Source organism: Ursus maritimus, unplaced genomic scaffold (assembly GCF_017311325.1).
Source record: "Ursus maritimus isolate PB19 unplaced genomic scaffold, ASM1731132v1 scaffold_27, whole genome shotgun sequence".
Taxonomy (NCBI): Eukaryota; Metazoa; Chordata; class Mammalia; order Carnivora; family Ursidae; genus Ursus; species Ursus maritimus.
The window spans coordinates 9,573,783-9,595,744 of NW_024425230.1; the positions used below are offsets into that span (position 1 = coordinate 9,573,783).

A 21,962-nucleotide genomic window follows, 5' to 3' on the forward strand; every position below is an offset into this window, starting at 1 on the left:
ATGTCCGTGGGTGGGAAGGATGTTACCCTTATGAACCATTCTGTGAAAACGAGGAAATGAATCTCAAGTTTACTTCATAATGACTGTTTCTTTCCTAATATGAAGAAAATTAAGACGAGAGAATCATATCCAAAATGCTACTACGCAGTGTGGCCACGAAGTCCGGAAGCATAGGCAAACACACAATAAATGATTCTTCTGATGATTTACTACAACACGTGGGGATGATTAAGTTGGCGAGGCCACGGTAGCCAGATATCTGGTGCAACACCAGACTAGATGTTTCTGTGAAGGTATTTTTTGGATGAGATGAACACTGAAATCGGTAGACTGTGAATACAGCTGATCGCCCTCTATAACGTGGGTGGTCCTCCCCCGATCAGCTGAAGGCCTTCAGAGAAAAAGACTGAGTGAGGTCCCCAAACTGCCTTCAGACTCAAGCTGTCACATCAACTCTTCCCTGGGTCTCCAGACAGCCCTGCAGATTTCAGACTCACCAGCCCCCATAATCTTAGGAGCCAATTCCTCAAAATAAATCAGCCTCCTTCTCCCCCTCACCCCTTAACACATCCTATTGGTTCCGTTGCTGTGGAGAACCCTGACTAATGTACGTGGTAAAATAATATTATTTGTTTTCAAACTTTATAGCCACACTGTAGTAGAAGAACCCTGAGCAAAACCATAAAACAATGAAAATGCAGAATAAAAACCAAGCAAGTCATTTGTGAATATTTACTTCATACTGTTACTGCCTTAACAGCTGCTGCTTCTTAATACAATTGTGCATGAACTGTACGTGGACACTTCCCACGGAATTTAACAAGGTTGAGGGAACTGAAAGCCAGATTTTTCCTAATGCTTTCCTCATCTCCCATAATTAAAAAGACAGGTGTCTGACTGAAACCACTGAAAAGGCTCACATTAACAAGTAAGTGGATTCTCTTTTTATATAGGGTCTAATTTCCCTTTGACAATTCCTTTAGCAGAAGTTCCTACTCTTCACCACTGGATATAAAGGGCTAATTAAATTCATTTTCGGATACATCTATTAAATGCCTTCTCTGCCTCACAGTGGAGAAGAGCCACAGCTATGAGGAATGCAGGCTGGAAGGGAGGAATTCACACGAGTTAGGGGACTTTTCTGCTGGGCATGGCCAACCGCCCTCAACCTCATCAGACATGAAATGTCCACCCCTATTACATGATATGATGCAGGCGTGAGAAAGGTATTTTCCGTCTCTGCTCTCAAGGAGCTAGCAGAGGGGCTCAAACATACAGAGGTGATTCTAGAACGAGGAGGAGAGAGAGGCAGTGTGCATAGCACACAGATTAAGAGTATGGACGGGGGCGCCTGGGTGGCACAGCGGTTAAGCGTCTGCCTTCAGCTCAGGGTGTGATCCCAGCGTTATGGGCTCGAACCCCACATCAGGCTCCTCCGCTATGAGCCTGCTTCTTCCTCTCCCACTCCCCCTGCTTGTGTTCCCTCTCTCGCTGGCTGTCTCTATCTCTGTCGAATAAATAAATAAAATCTTTAAAAAAAAAAAAAAAGAGTATGGACGACGAAGCAGATGATAACTCTACCACCACCCAGCTTGCTGAGCTGGGACAGTTTACTTAATCTTTCTAAGCTTCAGTTTCTTCTTTTCTCAAATGGGGATAACATCACAAGGATTGCTGGCAAGATTATGTGAAAGATGCAGATAAATCCCTGCACACATTGCCTGGCACATAGTAACGGTTAAGTCACGTTTATAGCTGTTCTTGTTTTCTACTATTATAGTAAATGATTCTTTTGTTAATCTGCTACAATACTGTGTTTGATGGTTAAATTTCTGTATCAGTTTGCCTTAACCACAGTCCTCAGACATGTGGTCAAACACTGGTCTAGATGTTGCCATGAAGGAATCTATTGTTAGGAAGTAACATTAGCCTGATGATATTCCAGGGAAACGGAACAGGGATTTGGCTTTGTGAATGTGCAGGGAACAGGGGGTTAAACAGTTCCCACTGGCCAGAGTGTCTGGCATATGGAAGGGAATGACAAGTGGGGGAGCAGGCTGGAAAGGTATCTGCCGTGGAAGCCAGTGTCACTCATCTCCGTAAGAAGTAGTTACGAAATGAATTGCTAGGAAGGAGGGATGGGAATCCCATATATGCCTCTGTTCACAATGAAATGAAATCATTATTAGCTGGCAATTATTAAACCTTGGTATCTTTGACTTCCAACTCAGCAGTTTTTATGACTTTAGATTAAATGCCAAGGTGGTTACCAAAAAATTGTACATCGGAACCCTTAAGTGAGTTATAAAAATGAGTTGAAATCTGTTACAAATGTTAGTACTCTGGGCTTAGTTATGCAGAATAATTTATAGCAATTATCACATCATTTTCTTTCACCTCAATGTTTTCAGAGCTGCCACTCAACATTTAACCCTAAAAGCGAAGTGAACAGTGACATCATTTTGCTACTAAGATTGTGCTCCAGAACATGTGTGTGTTTTAGCACGTTAACTCATGTGCATTTTCACACTTCCCATTTCACCTAACAGTGTGTTAAAAGAATTAAATTCTCTTACTGAAAGCACCCAAATAACTATCTTTTAATTCTTCAGAAAGCACACAAAGTCATCCGTATGTTCGTTATTGTGGGAACTGCTACAAGATTTACCCTCCCTTTTAACATTAAAAGGTTTTTTCTTTCAGCTTAAATTATAGGAAAAAGAAAGGGAGAAGCAGACAAGGAGAAGGAAAGACACTATGCCACCCAGAGAGGATGGGCCTTGGTCTGGATGAAGAGTCTGCCATCTTGGCAGGGCCTAATTTAAGGCTTAGTTTTGTTGTGTCTGAGAATGCATTTATTTTGCTTTCATTCTTGAAAAGTATTTTTGCTGGCTGCTAGGCTGACTTGTTTTGTTTTGTTTTGTTTTGTTTAGCACCTTAAAAATGTTGTTCCACTGTTTTCTGACCTTCATAGTCTCTGATGAGAAGGTAACAGTCTTTGTACATAATTTGTCATTTTTCTCTGGTTGCTTTCATGATTTCCTTTTTATCTTTGGTTTTTGGCAGCTTTGCCTAGGCATCGTTTTCTTTGTAATTTATGCTGCTTAGAGTTTGCTGAGCTCCTTGAAAATGTAAAAAGTCTTTCATCATATTTAGGAAATTTTCAGACATATTTCATCAAACATTTTTGCTGCATTTCTCTTAGGAAAGAGAAAAATTAGGAAAACTCTGTTCCTTCTGGGACACCAATTATACCACTTTCAGGCTTTTTTATATTGTCTGGCAGATCCCTGATGCTGGGTTCATTTTTCTTTTCAATCTTTTTTCTCCGTGTTCCTCACACCGAATCATTCCTATTGATCTACCTCCAAGCTCACTGACGTTTCCTCTGTTATACCCATTCGGTTGTTAAGCCCATCAAGAAAAATTTTTATTTCAGATACTGTATTTCAACTTTAGAATTTCCATTTGTTTCTTTCCAATAGTTTCTTTCCTTCCCTGGTCTTTTCATTCCCTACAAACTTATTTTTCATTACTTCATTGCAAATAGTTGTTTTAAAATCCTCATCGGTCAATTCCGACAGTTTGGGTCCTCTCAGGTTGGTGTCTGCTGATTGTCTTTTTCTTTGAGAACGGGTCACATTTTCCATATTGTTCATATGTTATGAAAAGTTATATTATGAAGATGCTGGATTCTGTTACATTCCTCTAAAACTTAAAAGGAGTGTTAATATTTTTGTTTTAATAAACAATTACTTTGTTGGAATCAAACTGCAAACCCTGTCTCTTGATTGACAGCTCAAGTCATACTTCAGTATTTTTATCTGCAGCTACACTGCTTTGTGCTTGCCCCACGAGGTGTGGTTCAGGTTCAAGTATCTAACATTGCTTGTTATTAGATGGGGGGGCAGCCCCCACATAAAAGTAGACTATGATATACAGGCTATTTATTTATGTATTTATTTTTTAAAGATTGTATTTATTTATTTGAGGGGGGAAGAGGGGCAGAGGGAGAAGGAGAGTATCTTTTTTTTTTTTTTAAGATCTTTTTAAATTTATTTATTCGACAGAGATAGAGACAGCCAGCGAGAGAGGGAACACAAGCAGGGGGAGTGGGAGAGGAAGAAGCAGGCTCATAGCAGAGGAGCCTGATGTGGGGCTCGATCCCATAACGCCGGGATCACGCCCTGAGCCGAAGGCAGACGCTTAACCGCTGTGCCACCCAGGTGCCCCAGAAGGAGAGTATCTTAAGCAGACTCTGAGCTGAGCACTGAGCCCGAGATCATGACCTCAGCCAAACCAAGAGTCCAATGCAAAACAGACTGAGCTGCCCAGGTGCCCCAAGGCTACTTTTTTCAGACTGCTGGTTTAACTCAGAACTCAGAATGCACTTCTCATATAAACAACTCTGCTACCTTAAGTGGTTATATTAACAACCATTTGATCAAGTCATTTAACCAATTTGTACCAAATCCAGCTGTAATTGCTTATTTACATACGAAAAAGCAAAGCAATGGCTCAGTTTTCTTTTCTGCAAATAATCAGACAACTGAAAAAATAACTGGTACAGGATCACTTTTACCATTAAGTTCTCCTAAGTAAGCAAATGTGCCAATTACCATTCTCTAAAATTCTTAACGGGAAGGACTTCTCTTTCTGGGTAAAATACAGAAGAACTAAAGACATTTACTCCTATAGTAAGAGTAAGAAAGACTCAGACAAAATAAGAATCATACTTTCCCATGAAGCCGGCAAAGAGCATTGGATGCAAGGAAGCTGCGATAGCCAGTCTCCAAGACGGCGCCCACGGCCCTCCCCGCCTAGTACTCACTCCCAAAAGCAGTCTCCTCCCACAATGAACAGGGTTGACCTGTGTAATCAACAGGGTATAGCAGAAATGACAGTGTATAACTTCAAGGCTAGGTCATGAACGACAGTCCCATACTCTAAATTTCTATAAACTCTACCTCTCTTAAGTTATTTATTTTCTGTATTCACAGTTATTTTTATATATTAGGATAAACATCTAAGTTATCTTTGTCTTTTCTACAATTCTTAGCACAGTGCTGACTTGCTAGTTAATGATCAATAAATATATGACAAATAAGTGAACATATAATAAGGAGGTGCTAACTTTATTTCCATGAATATCAAAGATAATTGTATGAGACTTCTAAGATTTCTTGAAACTGTACGACATTTGTTATTTGCTATATTAATCCTTGTTTATAGTTTTTTTTTTTTTTTAAAGATTTTATTTATTTATCCGACAGAGATAGAGACAGCCAGCGAGAGAGGGAACACAAGCAGGGGGAGTGGGAGAGGAAGAAGCAGGCTCATAGCAGAGGAGCCTGATGTGGGGCTCGATCCCATAATGCCGGGATCACGCCCTGAGCCGAAGGCAGACGCTTAACCGCTGTGCCACCCAGGCGCCCCAAATCCTTGTTTATAGTTTTATAACTGATTCCGTATTTTCCTTCTGAGATGTGAATTGTACATATAGCAGGCTTTTCATATTGCGTCACAGTCCCTAAAGCTGTGTTTATTTTGCTCTGTTGCTCTAATTCTCTTAGACTCCCCCTTGGAAGAGGTAATGTCATTGTTGCAGACGGTACAGTACAGCAGAAGTTAGTGTGTTCTTATATTCCAGGCCTACATCTAGGAAGCAACATGTGAGAGCAGTGGAGAACCACATACGTTGATCCTTAGGTTCTCAGCTTAAATATTATCTCCTTAAAGAGAATTAGCACCAGGTTTGATCAATTATTTATTGTTTATTTGGATTCCTGGCTAGATTATATGGTCCACAAGGCCAGGTACTAAGAATTGCTTTACTCATCACTGTATGGCCATTGCCTAACATAGTGACCAGAGTAGTTGCTCAATAAATATTCACTGAATGAACTAAGTGAACCTTGCTCAGAATCAAGAAGTGCACTTTCTAGGCCTCAAGTACCCTTTTGCTCTTTATATTAGGTCTACCTCAGAACCTTGTTCTACCCCTCGCACTTCCTTCTCCCAAAGCAGCCCCACTTTGAGGTGGAATAGGGGAGTCCCTTTGCATATATTCAACAAGAGAAGAGAAAAGAGATCAAAGAAGGAGGCCCCTTAATTCTGCTGCCAAGCCTTCAGTAGACACCATCTATTAGAATTGACTACATTTTGCCATAAAATATCATACAGTTTTGGGGGTGCAAAATGGGTTAAATGACCTTTTAATGAGCCAGCTGGGAATATAACCACCAGAATTGCTTCTAAGGAGAAATGTGTTCTGAGTTAAACCAACAGACCATGCCTTTTGGATCACAGTTCATTTGTAAGTGGGGCTGCCTCTATTCCAAAAACTACTAATATTACAAAACCAATTGTTTGATACTGTCCTTTGAATAATTATTTATTTTCTTATTACTACTTCCAAAGGAAGATGTTATAACAAATTATAATAATAAATTTAGACTACTGGCTCATAATTTGCATATTTTGTCCTACTAATGATAAAATTCACTACTCCTGCTACCAGATACCAAGTCAAGGATTAAAAAACATCTCCCTACTCAACACGTATAGAACTTTCTGACAGTCAATAACATCCACATCTACACAACAAAGTAGAAGGCTCTTTATCTTAAGTAAAAGCTATCCCTTAATTGTGGTAGAGACTTCAGTGCAGTCTCTGAAGGCTTAGATGTGGGAAGACCTGCCTTCAGCCGTGGAGCGTGCTTGCATCATTCCGTGTATCTTGGTGATGGAAGGCATTTTACTTACCACTAGGAAGAATTAGGCTATACTACAGATCCTTTAAGAACTCATTAGGATTAATGACTGAGTGGTATCACAGCTGTCACATAATCAGCTGTGGAAAAATCACTGAGCTAAGAACCCCACCGCACATTCTATTATCTCTGCTTCATAGAAGGTTCTGAAATACATCTCTGGGGTTGCATTTCGTCAGCCTATATGGGCACTTCGAAGCGTCATCGAAGGCTCTTCCAAGATAACAATGGTATAATTTTTCCTAAGGGAAGGCCACTACTCCGAGGAAGGCCTTTTGTGGAGTAATTGCTGCTCAGGGCCCATCCCCTGGAGCCAGGCCAAGAGGGGAGTGGCTGTCCTCCGTGCACAAGCTTATTGTCAGCTCTCTTCTTGCCAGAACTACATATAGTATGAGCCAGCTTATGCAGGGCATTGGAATCACAAGGACAGAGTCAAATATGCTGGCAAAGTAGCCTTGAAGGTATCCCAAGTATCCTTTGGCTGTTTATGTGCAGAAAGGCAGGCCGGTTAAAAGCAGGTTTTGGTGGTTGAGTTGTCCTATATTAAACTCACACCACTCTGGGAAACACTTTAAGGTGGTTCTGTCCCAACATTATAGAAGGAGAAGCTGAGACTGCCTTTCCAGAAGCCTGACTGAGAAGGAAAGATTATTGCTGCTCTGAAAATAAAGGCCTATCATTTCCCTTGAACTGAAACATCTGTTTTAGTTGCTAGAATCATGATTCGTATTGAGACTATTTCAAATGTTGCATTCTAAATATTTCGAAATGGTCCATCGTTCTCGACACTAGAGCTATTCCTACAGTAAAATCGTCACAGTAGTAGAGTGCAGAGAAAGGAAAGCTTTTAAGTTCATGCTGATTCCTCCAGGCAGTGGCTGGTACTATGGAGCTTCTAACTGTATACATGGATTCATTTTTGCCTGGAAAATAATCAACAACTTGCTTACTAAGTGAACTCGATGTATAATACTATAAATTGCTTGCCCAATATTCTTAGCTTCTAAAGGTATTTGGTTTAGCACAGCAAGGCCAAAGACAGAATTGAACAGGATGATACAAAGCAGTTCACCTATTTCTAAGTTACATCGGGACCAACAAATGAAATCTAAATGAACGTGGCAAAGAGTTTAGCTATAGTATAAAACATGAATCAGCCTTACCCACTGCACCCGATGACTTTATTGTACAGATAGGACGGCAAGCCTTTCAGGTGAATGTTGTTATCCACGTACACGTATTGTAGTTCTCGAGATCGACCTAAATCTGGATTAGAAAGAAAAGTAGTATAATTCCTAGAAATACGTACCAGTACAACGTGAAATGTAAACTGTAATCCATAACATTAGAATAAGTCAAAATTTCTATTCTAGAGGACAGATTGTTACAGATTTAACCGAACTCTGGGTGTGAAATTATATCAGCTGGAATATTAGATTCTGGAATATTAGATCAGAAAACATGACTGTACAAAAATGACTTAAGCCACCTGGACCTTGATTTCTTGAACTGTGAAATGAGATAACTGGGAAGAGAATATGATTAAATTTCCTTCCCACCTAACAATACCGTGACCTTTTATAAGCAATTTTAATTAAATAATGCTTGTTGTAGGTCTGCATTCAGTTTCATTTTCCTACAATGGAAAAAAGGTGATATGAACAAACTTGGCAGGTCAGCCTAGCCCGGCTTAGTTCTACCCCTATATCACCTACTGTGTCTCACCTCCCCTGGGTAGAGGGGGGGGAGCAGAGGTGAGGGAGGGCTAGGGATCAGGCCCTGGCTGGGCTGAAATCTCCAGAGCTAGGCCAATGGCAGAACGGATAAACTGCCCAAGGCTGTAGGGGGAGGAAGAAGCATAGGGAACCCTAAATCCCAGTCCCTTAGTGTGAAGACGAGGTGCACAACACCTGTAGGCCAGTGAGTAAGGACTAAGACGGGTATTGTTACAAAGAAAACCACAGGCCCAGAATGCAATCGCTTATGCTAGGCCACATCACCAAACCGGGCCTTAATACCTAACCTAATTGCAGTTTCAGCGTCCCCCTGGAATGTAACCTTTAACCAGTCAACATGGAATTTCCTGGTGAGCGCTAGGAAATTTACTGCTAGACCCCATCTGTTCTCCTCAGCAGGGCAACCTTGCCTAAAATAATGCATTCTTTCCTAATAATTTCCTTTTTACTGCTCCCTCTCTGCCTTTAAAAACTTTCTGCAGCTTGACAGAGCTCCGTTTGACTTGCTAGGTGGGATGCTGCCCCATTATCACTCAATAAAGCCAAGAAGATCTTCTAATGTACTCAGTTGACTTTCTGTTATTTAACAGTATGTACCAGGAATGGGAAGAGTGAGAAAGGGGGTCCAAAAAGAGGGGTCTGCAATAGGAACAGGTGTGCCAGAAAGAGACAGAATCCAGATGTGTCCCAGAAGCAGCCGGGCAATGGGGAGGCAATGGTTGGAGGAGGACTCGGTGAAGAGACAAGCACAGAGTACCGAAGGCAATCTCTGGCCAACACAGGCAGCAGAGACACTTCCAAGTGTTGAGAATGTTCGACCAGCCTTCCTTTCCACTCCTAGTGCTCACTGGGTGGGCTTCTTTGTCTTCACTGCCGCAGAACACAATCCTCAGCAGCCTTGCTAAACCCTCTACTCCCGGAAGCAAGAACACAATCTTTGAAAAATTTTCTGGAGTTTTGCTTGCGCCAATAGGCCAATAGGCAATAGGCTGAGGGACATCTCTTCCCCCTAGACCTGCAGTTTGGGAGAGACAGAGGCTCAGATAGCTGAATTAGGAGGTTCTTAAATGTATTACATTTCAAAAAGAAACCCATTTTCCCATTAAGGACCTTAAGGATAGAGATATGAAAATGATATAATATAGATATAGACAGGCAGGAAAAGTGATAAAAATCACTGCTCTAGGGAGGCTTGTAGAAAGTCTTATGGGTTCACAGATGGGTTCTGTAGACAATCTGTTACAGAAAGTGGGAGGGGGTGGCAGAAGACTGAGTTGAGGAAGGGTTTCTCCTGGAAGAGTGTGGAGAAGGGTCCGTATAGCCTCCTCCTTCCCATTGCTCGTCCTATCACAATGATCCTATCCAGGACTAGCATTGGAGCAAGACACAAAAAGAGGAACCAAAGCTGGGAGTGCTGGGAGACATCAAAGGGGGAAGTGGCAACTCTCAGGGAGAAAAAATAATTTCCGGGCTCCTGGCTACAGATGCCCCTCCCCAGTGTGGTGGCTTGACAATATCTAACAAACAGAATAGGCAGAAATGGTGTGTGATTTCAGATAGTAAGCCACAGAAGGCATTGCAGCTTCCTCTTTCTCTCTGCCTTGGATCACTCATTTTGGAAGAAGACAACTTCCTGGTCATGAGGGCCCTCCCACAGATCTCTGGAGAGGAAATGGCTCCATCTTGGAAGCAGCGCCCCCCGCCCCAGTTCAAGCCTTCAGGTTACTATAGCCCCAAGGCTATGTAAATATCCTGTTCTTCCTCAAAATCTTGCATATTAATGTTAGCATCCACCAATGGATCTTGTTTGCAACAATTATTGTCCAGTATTTATCTAACAGTGATGGTCTATTACCATCTTTCTGTCTACATTTATTAACTGCCATTCTATAAGGAAGAGCCTTCCCTTCCTTCCCATTTATTTGATTTTTATATCAGTATGGATTCATGGAAATTTATTTTATCATAAGGACTAAAAACCCAATATCATTATGATTTATCAGTTAAAATGTTCCAGTTTTGGCAATTAGGAGCAGAGTAAGGTTGGCTCTTATGTTCTTCTAACAAGTTTTCATCCTTTTTTGAGTACTTCCTTACTTCCTGGCACAAGATGTTCCAAGCTCAGCTTGTATTTTCCCTCCTCTAGCCATGACATCAACTACTTTCTCCAAGGAGTCTTGATTCCTTTTCTTGGGGTGTGTTTATAAACCATGATCTGAGCGCCATGTGTGCTCATTACTGTGGGAGTGCCTGCCATTCCTTCTAGAATCTCGTAGCGGACAGACCTTTAAAACATATGGAAGTGTAAGAATCTGTGTGTTCATCTACATCAGTATTGTTGGAGGTGTACCCTTGGCATCGAATCCTCCCAGTTGACTTGCTGGTTGACCAGCAAGATGGGTAGATTCTTGGTACTTCCCTTCTGAAGGAGTCTACCAATCTGCTTCCCCTACAGCAATGTATGAAGGCACAGCCTTTCTCACAGCCTCAACTTTTAAAACATGTTCTCCTGTTTAAAAGTTTTTGTCATTCTGATAGGTGAGAAATGATAACTTGGCATTGTCTTCATTTGCATTTCTCTAATTATGAGTGTGAACATTTTCAAATATGTCTGAGGGCCATTTTTACATATTTTTTTGTGAATTGTCTGTTCGTAGCTTATGTGTCTATTCTTTCACTTATTAGCCACGGGAGCAGAACTTCAGTTGGCAAGACGTGAAATGGCACAGGAGTGCCTAGCCCCTCAACCTTAGCGGTTGTTATGACAACTGAATGTGAATGTCATCTGTGAAATTTCAATCACTACACAATATTTTTTAAGCATAAGAATATACACTATATGTAAATAATGTATACTGTTTCATTGCGTATAAACATATCTGCTGTTACAAAAGGCCATAAATTTATAGATGGAAAAAATAGAGATAGAAATACCAGAACCTGTTTGCACTGAAAAAGGCCCCAACACTACCCAAAGAATTCCTCTTCTAGATTTCTTCACTACTTCTCTGATGTGTCTACACATCCTGTCATCACAAACAGGCATCTGTAGACTTGAAAGTCATATAGAAAACTGTGGAATTTTTCAAAAAAATGAAACTACATTGATAAAATGCAAAAAAGGCTTGTTTCAGATTTGCCTTTCGGAGCCCCCATGGGACTCGAGGAAAGATTCTTTACTTGAGCTTATGCAGCATGAAGAGTGTAGGATACTAACTGATAGAGTAAGAACAGTCTTGGGGTCAGACAACCTGCGTCTGAATTCCCATTCTCCTGTTTACTAAATGGGTGTCCTCAGTTTCCCTAACCATATAAAGGAGAAAATGATGTTCTTTTTTTTTTTTTAAGATTTGTTTATTTTAGAGAGAAAGCACAAGCGGTGGGGAGGGAGAGAGAGGGACAGAGAATCCCCAGCAGACTCTCCGATGAGCACAGAGCCCAATGTGGGGCTCGATCCCACGACCCTGAGATTGTGACGTGAGCCAAAACCAAGAGTTGGACCCTCAACCGACTGAGCCACCCAGGCGCCCCAATAATGCTGTTTCTTAAGTTAGGTGAGAATTGCTAACAAAGTTTCTAAATTATCAAGCAGAATCCTTGGCATACACCTTCTCCAATATATGGCAATTATTATTATTCTCATTATTAGTAGGTGACATATTTGGAAGTGTGGCTCTACAGCAGAAGGCCGATTAAGAGAGAATTCTCCGTGGCATACAGCAAAAGGCACTAATGCTTTTCTATAGTTTAATTGCACAGAAAAGAGTTGGAGGCAACAGCCTCTAGAGACAGCGATTCATCCCCTTGAGTCAAGGACACAAAATGGGACATGACAGAGGAAGCACCTCTCCCCTCTAATACACACAAAAGAGCTTGTGCAAATGAAATGAGGCTACATGCAAGGATCATAATACAAAATTAAATAAAAGCCAACACTGGCTACTTTCTATCCTAGTTTTATAGGGGAAAAAAAATGAAGACTCAATGCTTTAAAAATACTATTTGGTTTAGATCTTAAGACTTTTCGATATTCCAGAGAATTCTTTTTGTATCTCCTGACCACTTTGGGGAAGTCCTTTTTTTATATATGCCCCTAATGGAATGAATGGTTTTCTACTGAAGCTGAAAGAAAACATGACTCAGTTGTGATCAAATCTATCACACAGTGGTAAGTGTAACACTGCACGGACATGAGTATTTAATATAGACACTTAACCTTTCCAAATAACACAATCTCGCACAAAGTACGAAAGAGCAGTACTGCCATCACAGCATGCAGTGGGCCATGGAGTCAGAACGGAATCCGAATCCTGGCTTTCTACTTTCTAACTGCTTCAGGACATGAGGTGCAAATCAAACAATCAAACACTCCTAGGCTGCTACGTCCTCTGCAACACCAGATGGTAATATTTATCTCACAGGCTCAGCAAGAAGCCTCAACAAGGTGCACAACACCGAACCTGATCCTTGCATAAGCGGTTCTCGATACATCTTAGTCTTTACCTCTCTCCTCTGAATATAAAGAGAAGATCACAAAACAGTGCAAGATCATAAAGAGAAGAAAGCAGCTCTTGCTTTAGCTGACCCAGCACAGCCTACTAGCCAGGCTGAGACCCCGAAACACCTGGCAAGGTCAGGCTGTCTGGGCAGAGCTGTGACAGCCTCGTGAAAGCATGCTCTCGGCCAAAGACCCTTCCGCTGCCAAAACCCCAAGCACAATGGAATGGCATTCTGTAATCATAATGATGCTGAAATATAAGGTCTGAAAAAGCTTTGAAATATTTCTTCTGTTCTTAAGAGAGAAAATCTTCACTCGATAATTAACTTTGGAAGAGACCATTCACATACTAGCTAACGAGCTGGTTTGTTTTCTTCCTTCCATTAATTTTAATATATTACTATCTTGAAATAAATATACCAGGTAATAATATTTTTTAAAGTTCCCGTGCAAAACTGTTCAGTACATGAACTTTATAAAGCAAAGAAGTTGTCCATATGCATAGATGCTAAAGCAACAAAGAACTTTTTCATGTGGCTTTTAAAAGTGCTGTACTGTGTCTAAAATGTTTCCCCTTTTTTTCCAGACCCACAGATCAAAGTATTGTTAACTCAGAAATTAGCAAAGCTAGCGATCCTGCAAAAACTCCAATTCTTTTTTTTCTCCCCTGCTTCAAGGCCCTGGCAAATGCAGTCCACATGGCTGAACATGGAACACAAACACTTGTGTATCTAGGTTACTGCTCTTTTAACTATAGTGTGAAAGCAAGTACGGAATGACAGCATGGGCCAGAACTTAATAGGATCTGTTTACTCTACACTTACCAGTATGAAAGTCATTTATTTTATCAGAAGGTGAATGATGTATCCTCTTCCACAAAATGATGGGGTAACAGAAACTACAACATCAAAGCAACAGACCCACATAGGTTGTTTGGAAGACTCTGTCCACGTCACTTCAAGTATCATAGTTCAATCAGACAGCTACATTGCTAGTCACGATTATGCTGTTAATGTAATTATAAAATGTGGGTTTCTTCACATTGAATTCAGAGTAATTTACAATGTATTCCAAAATCATCTTTCAAACAAGTTTAAAAATTTACCTACATGGCTTTTACGAAGAGAAATTTTCAACCACCTTTTCAGAAGAATGACTTTAAGTGTTAGTTTCTTTTTTAATTATTGAAGTACAGTTGACATATAGTGTTGGTTTCTTTAATCATATGCACACATACTCCATTAAATCTTTTACATAATCATATTCTTTCTGATCTACTCAACTTGTACAAAGATTTCACAGTGAATTATAATTTAATAAGATGCTTTCTACATAGATCATCAACAACTGTTAAAATAAATGGATTTTAATGAATTTGAATGACTGAAGGCTTCTTTTGCTGTTGGTTTAAATATTCAAGCATCAGCATCTCTAATTCTTTTTTTTTCCTTTTTTTTTTTTCAGCGTCTCTATTTGTGTTGTATAGTTCAGGTGACAAAGAAATTATTACGAGCAATGAGCCAGACACTGTGCTAGATGCTTGGAGTACAAAAGTCAAGACATACACAGTCCCAACCCTTTTTAAGAGTCTAGCAAAACAATAATAGCCCACGTTGACCGCATGCTTACATAGTACTGATGAGTGATATAAGTGTTTTAAATGGATCTTATTTAATTCTCACAGCAGTGCTAAGAAGTAGGGATTCATTTTACCCTGTTCCTGAAGCTTAGACAAATTAATTAGCCTTTCTAAGCCCAAGATTGCACAGCAATTAAATGGCAGAGCCGGAATTTAAAAGCAGATGGCCTGGTTCACCATGATGTTAGTGAGACAGCCTCCCCAAACACATCATTTCCGCATAAGCAGGGAACTCCCACATCACGTGGGAGGCGATACTCCCCAGCAAGCTGCGCGGGTGGTGTGGGTGCCAGAGGACAGGCCCTGTGCCCAAGCATCCAGGCGTGATGTCAGGAGACACCTGCCAAGGAGACACACAATGAACAAAATACCCCTTTGCTTCCTTTATTTTTTAATTTTATTTCATTTTCCCTTTTGCTTCCTTTAAAAGACCAGGTAACCAGTGAGGGTAGTTCTGATTTAGAGATTTACAGCAGTAGTTTCAAGAAATACCAAGAATTCCCTCAGAGAAGATCACAGAGAAGGAGACTTCATGCTGACGGTCCAGGAGACTCAGACATCACAACAGCGAGCCTCCAGCACCGTGGCCGCCGGCGTGGACAGACCAGAGTCTTCATTCTGTGTCTCATCTTGAGCTGTTGCCCAGCTGGACTTGTACCGTGTTGTTTTTTTTCCTGCCCCTCAAAACTGAAGAACTTTACTGAAAACTATGACTGATAGAAACTCCAGATTTTTGCTTTAGAGTCCACTGACAACATCTTCCAGGTTTCCCTAGGACTGTACATTCTTGTCACTACTTAAAAAACTCTTGAGTTCCAAAATCAAATTAACAAAAACTCTTCTGACAAAGATTCTGCTCAAAGATCTAGCCCTCCTACTATTTATTTTTCTAAATTTCACATCTGTATCTTTTACTATATTCCCTATGCTGGGGCGCCTGGGTGGCTCACTTGGTTAAGCGTCTGCCTTCGGCTCAGGTCATGATGTCAGGGTCCTGGGATCAAGTCCCACAGGGAACCCGCTTCCCCGTCTGCCTGCTGCTCCCCTTGCTTGTGCTCTCTCTCTTTCTCTCTCTCAAAACTAACAAAATAAATGAAATCTTATTCCCTATGCTGTACATCACTCTGTTATTTATTTTATTATTGGAAGACTGTACCTCTCATTCCCCCTCACCTGTTGTGTCCATCACTCCACGCCCTCTACTCTAGCAACCATTAGTTTATTCTCTGTAGCAATTTATGTTCTTTGTATTTATGAACAAAACTCATATAGATAGTTTATAAGTTTGTTAGACTGCTAGTTTGTCTTATTCTTTAGATTCCACATATAAGTGAATTCATATAGTATTTTTGTCTGTCTGACTTATTTCACTCAGCATGATACCCTCTAGGTCCATTGATGTTGTCACAAATAGCAAGATTTCATTCTTTTTTATGGCTAATATTCCATTGTATGCATATATTACATCTTCCTTATCTATTCGTCTATCAATAGACACTTAGACACCTCTCATATCTTAGCTATTGTAAATAATGTTGCAATGAACAGAAGGGTACATACGTCTTTTTGAATTAGTGTTTTCTTTTTCTTCGGATAAATATCTAGAAGTGGAATTGCTGAGTCATAATTTACTTCTATTTTTAATTTTTTGAGGAACCACCATATCGTTTTCCAGAGTAGCCGCACCAATTTCCATTCCCACCAACAGTGCGCCGGGTTCCCTTCTCTCCACATCCTCACCGACACTTGTTACTTCTTGTCTTTTCAATACTAGCCATTCGGACAGGTGTGAGGTGATACGTCACACTGTGGGTTTGATGTGCCTTCCCCTGATGATGAATGATGTTGAGCATCCTGTTCATGTGTCTGTTGGCCACCTGGATGTCTTCTTTTGGACAAATGTCCATTCAGGCCCTTTGCCCATTTTTTAATCAGTTTGTTTATTTTTTGGTACTGAGTTTTAGGAGTTCTTTATATATTTTGGCTGGGGATCGTTTATCAGATACATCATTTGCATATACCATCTCCCATTCAGTAGGTTACCTTTTCATTTTTTTTTTTTTGGTGGTTTCCTTCCTGTGCAAAAGCTTTTAGTTTGATATAATCCCATTTGTTTATTTTTGCCTGAGGAGACAGATCTGAAAAAAATCACTAAGACCAATGTCAAAAGGGTTAACTGCCTATGTTTTCTTCTAGGTGTTTTATGCTTTTAGGTCTTATATCTAAGTCTTTAATCCACTCTGAGTTTATTTTCATATATGGTATCAGAAAGTGGTCCAGTTTCATTCTTTTGCATATTGCTATACAGTTGTCGTAAACCCATTTCTTTTTTTTTCTCCTTAAATTCATTTCTTCTTTTTTTTAATGTTTTTTTATTATATTATGTTAGTCACCATACAGTACATCCCTGATTTCCAATGTAAAGTTCGATGATTCATTAGTTGCGTGTAACACCCAGTGCACCATGCAATACGTACCCTCCTTACTACCCAACACCACTCTATCCCATTCCCCCACCCCCCTCCCCTCTGAAGCCCTCAGTTTGTTTCTCAGAGTCCATAGTCTCTCATGGTTCATTCCCCCTTCTGATTACCCCCCCTTTCTTTAGCCCTTTCTTCCCCTACCGGTCTTCCTAGTTCTTATGTTCCATAGATGAGAGAAATCATATGATAATTGTCTTTCTCTGCTTGACTTATTTCACTTAGCATTATCTCCTCCAGTGCCGTCCATGTTGCAGCAAATGTTGAGAACTCGTTCCTTCTGATAGCTGAGTAATATTCCACTGTATATATAGACCACAACTTCTTAATCCAGTCATCTGTTGAAGGGCATCTCGGTTCCTTCCACGATTTAGCTATTGTGGACAATGCTGCTATGAACATTGGGGTGCATATGGCCCTTCTCTTCACTACGTCTCTATCTTTGGGGTAAATACCCAGTAGTGCAATGGCTGGGTCATAGGGTAGCTCAATTTTTAACTTTTTAAGGGACCTCCACACTGTTTTACAGAGCGGCTGTACCAACTTGCATTCCCACCAACAATGTAGGAGGGATCCCCTTTCTCCACATCCTCTCCAGCAATTGTTGTTTCTTGCCTTGTCAATTTTTGCCATTCTAACTGGCGTAAGGTAGTATCTCAGTGTGGTTTGGATTTGAATTTCCCTGATGGCTAATGATTTTGAACATTTTTTCATGTGTCTGTTAGCCATTTGTATGTCTTCATTGGAAAAGTGTCTGTTCATATCTTCTGCCCATTTTTGGATTTGCTTACTTGTTTCTCGTGTATTGAGTTTGAGAAGTTCTTTGTAGATCTTGGATACCAGTCTTTTTTTTTTTTTTTTTCTCGCCAGCATCAAGTCCCAAACAAAGGACTTGTTTTCTTTTTTTTTTTTTTAATGATTTTTTATTATATTATGTCAGTCACAGTACAGTACATCCCCGGTTTCCGATGTAAGGCTCAATGATTCATTAGTTCTGTATAACACCCAGTGCACCATGCAATACGTGCCCTCTTTACTACCCATCACCGGTCTATCCCATTCCCCCGCCTCCCCTCTGAAGTCCTCCAGTTTGTTTCTCATAGTCCATAGTCTCTCATGTTTCATTCCCCTTCTGAATACCCCCTTTTCTTTATCCCTTTCTTCCCTACTGATCTCATCCTAGTTCTTATGTTCCATAGATGAGAGAAATCATATGATAGTTGTCTTTCTGCTTGACTTACTTATTCACTTAGCATTATTTCCTCAGTGCTGTCCATGTTGTAGCAAATGTTGAGAACTGTGTCTTTCTGATAGCTGAGAGTAATATTCCAATGTATATATGGACCACAACTTCTTGTTGGATACCAGTCTTTTACTCTGTAGTGCATCATTTGCAAATATATTCTCCCATTCCGTGGGTGCCTCTTAGTTTTTTTTTTTGACTGCTTTACTTGTGCAGAGCTTTTTATCTTGATGAAGGCCCACAAGTTCATTTATCTTTGCTTCTTTGCTTTGGAGATGTGTCATTAAAAACGCGCGTAAGTACTTGATGTTGTAGAGATTGCTGCCTATGTTCTCCTCAGGATTTTGATGGATTCCTGTCTCTACACATCGAGTCTTTCGTCCATTTGGAGTTTATCTTTGTTATGGTGTGAGAGGGAGTGGTCAAGTTTCATTTTGCATGCAGCTGTCCAATTTTCCCAGCACCATTTATTGAAGAGACTGTCTTTTCCACGGATGGTTTTTCCGTTTTTATCAAAGGTTAGTTGCCCAAAGAGCCGAGGGTCCATTTCTGGGTTCTCATTCTGTTCTATTGGTCTATGTGTTCTGTTTTTGTGCCAGTACCATGCTGTCTTTGTGCGATCACACTTTGTAGTAGTTCGAAATCTGGCATTGTGATGCCCCCAGCTTGTTTTTCCTTTCAAGCAGTTCCTTGGAGATTCGGGGCCTTTCTGGTCTGACTAAAATTTAAGGACTATTTGTTCCAGTTCTTTGAAAAATGTCCTCGGGCGTATTTTGATCGAATAGCATTGAAAGTGTAGATTCTCTGGGTAGCACGGACTTTTAACTATGTTAAGTCTTCTAATCCATGAGCATGGAATATTTTTCCATCTTTTTGTGTCTTCCTAATGTCCTTCTCTAAGAAGTGATTGATAGTTTTGAATATTAGTGTCCTTACATCTCTGTTGCTTAATCTCATGGAAACGTATAGTTTTTGGTGCTATTGTAAATGGGATTGATTCCCTAATTTCTTTCTTCAGTACCATTATTCGTGTATAGAAATGCAACTGATTTCTGAGCACTGATTTTGTATCACCGCCACATTACTGAATTCTCCATAACTTAGTTTGGAGGGATTCTTTTCGGTTTTCCATATACAGTATCATGTCATCTCTTGAGAATAGAGACAGTTTGACTTCTTCTTTTTGCCAATTTGGATACCTTTTATCCCCTTTTTGTTGTCTGATTGCTGTTGCAAAGGACTTCCTAGTACTATGTGAATAACAGTGGCGAGAGCGGGCATCCTTGTCGTGTTCCTGATTTTTAAAGGAAGAGCTTCCAGCTTTTCCCCATTGAGAATATTTGCTGTAGGCTTTTCATAGATGGTTTTTATGAAGTGAGGAACACCCTCTATCCCTATACTCTGAAGAGTTTTAATCAGGGGAAAGGATGCTGTATTTTGTCAAACGCTTTTCTGCATCAATTGAGAGGATCATATGGTTCCTGAGTCTTTTCTTGTTGATATGATGTATCAAGCTGATCGATTTCGCCGGATCCAGACACGCTTGCATCCCAGGGATGTGAATCCGACTTGACCATGATGAATAATCGCTTTTAATGTACTGTTGGATTCTATGGCAGGATCACTTGTTGAGGATTTTTGGTGTCCATATTCATTAGGAAATTGGTCTGTAATTCTCCCCTTTATGATGGGGTCATTTCCTGGTTTGGGGATCAAGGTAATATTGGCCTCATAGAATGAGTTTGGTAGCTTTCCTTCTGTTTCTATTTTTTGAAATAGCTTTAGGAGAATAGGTATTATTTCTTCTTTGAATGTTTGGTAGAATTCCCCAGGAAAACTGTCCGGGCCTGGAGTTTTGTTATTTGGAAGGTTGTTTATCACTGACTCAATCTCTTCATAATTAATTGGCCTGTTTAAAAAACCAATTTCTTCCTGTTTCAGTCTTGGTAGTTTATAGGTTTCCAGGAAGGTCTCCATCTCTTCCAGACTGCTTAATTTATTGGCATAAAGCTGTTGATAAAAGTTTCTAATAATCCTTCCAATTCCATTGGTGTTGGTTGTGACCTCTCCTTTTTCATTCATAATTTTATTAATTTGGGTCCTTTCTCTATTCTTTTGGATAAGTCTTGCCAGCGGTCTATTTTATTGATTCTCTCAAAGAACCAGCTTCTAGTTCTCTTGATCTGCTCTACTGTACTCCTGGTTTCTAATTCATTGATTTCTGCTAATCTTGGTCAACTGCTTCCTCGATGGGATGAATTAGGCCTGTCCCTCTGTTGCTGTTCCAGCTTCTTGAGGTGTGAATATAAATGCTGCGTTTTGAATTTTTTTCTATTCTTTTGGTGAGGCTTGGATGGCTATGTATTTTTCCCCTTAGGACTGCCTTTTGCGGTATCCCATGAGTTTTGGACTGTTGTGTTTTCATTCTCGTTGGTCTCCATAAATTGTTTAAATTGATTTTTGATTTCCTGGTTTATCGAGTCATTCCTGAGCAGGATGGTTCTTAGTCTCCAAGTGTTTGAGTCTCTTCCAAATTTTTCCTTGTGGATGAGTTCCAATTTCAGAGCGTTGTGGTCTGAGAATATGCAGGGAATAATTTCAGTCTTTTGGTATCGTTTGAGACCTGTTTTGTGACCCAGAACATGGTCTATTCTTGAGAATGTTCCATGGGCATTAGAATAGAATGAGTATTCTTTGGTTCTGGGGTGTAGTGCTCTATATATATCTATGAGGTCCAACTCGTCGAGTATGGCATTCAAAGCTCTTGTTTCTTTGCTGATTTCTTGCTTAGGTGATCCATTGCTGATAGCGGAGTGTTGAGGTCTCCTACTATTAGTGTATTTTTATCTATATGTCTGTTTATTTTGGTTAAGAGTTGGCTTGTGTATCTTGCTGCTCCCTTCTTGGGGGCATATATATTTACAATTGTCACATCCACTCGTTGGATACATCCTTTAAGAATAATATAGTGCCTTTCTGTGTCTCTAACTATAGTCTTTAGTTTAAAATCCAATCTATCTGATATGAGAATTGCTACCCCAGCTTTCTTTTGAGGTCCATTGGCGTGAAAATTGGTATTCCATCCCTTTACTTTCAGCCTGAATGTATCTTTAGGTTCAAATTGAATCTCTTGTAGACAGCAAATGGATGGGTCATGTCTTTTTATCCAATCTGCAACCCTGTGGCATCTTATGGGAGCATTTAGGCCATTTACATTGAGACCGATTATTGAGAGTTATGATTTTAATGGTGCCATGTTGCCAGTAAAGTCTTTGTTTCTATAGATTGTGACTTTCTGTTCTGTATCACTCTTGGGGCCTTTTTACTTTTATAGAACCCCCCTTAATATCTCCTGTAGGGCTGGTTTCATGGTTATGAAATTGGTCAATGACTGGTGATTCTGGAAGGTCTTTATTTCTCCATCAATTCTGAATGACAGCCTTGCTGGATAAAGGATCCTTGGCTGCATTTTTCCTCTGAAAGAGCTTTAAAAATGCCCTCCCAACCCTTTCTCTCATTCCAGGTCTGTGTAGACATGTCTGACGTAATTCTGATACCTTTGCCTTGGTACGTGAGAAATTTCTTTGCCCTGG

General features: G+C 40.2%; 1 protein-coding gene across 5 annotated transcripts in view; it reads right to left on the reverse strand.

Moving 5' to 3' along the window:
• Nucleotides 1-21,962, reverse strand: part of LRRC28 (leucine rich repeat containing 28) — a 171,218-nt gene that overhangs the window by 33,958 nt on the left and 115,298 nt on the right. For 4 of the 5 annotated variants that reach the window (XM_040642716.1, XM_040642711.1, XM_040642712.1 and 1 more), the window contains one exon: nucleotides 7,937-8,039. The exons of the other annotated variant lie outside the window; for it this stretch is intronic. In XM_040642716.1, the coding sequence (XP_040498650.1) occupies nucleotides 7,937-8,039 (103 nt within the window). The remainder of the gene's footprint in view (nucleotides 1-7,936; nucleotides 8,040-21,962) is intronic. 5 annotated transcript variants of the gene reach the window in all.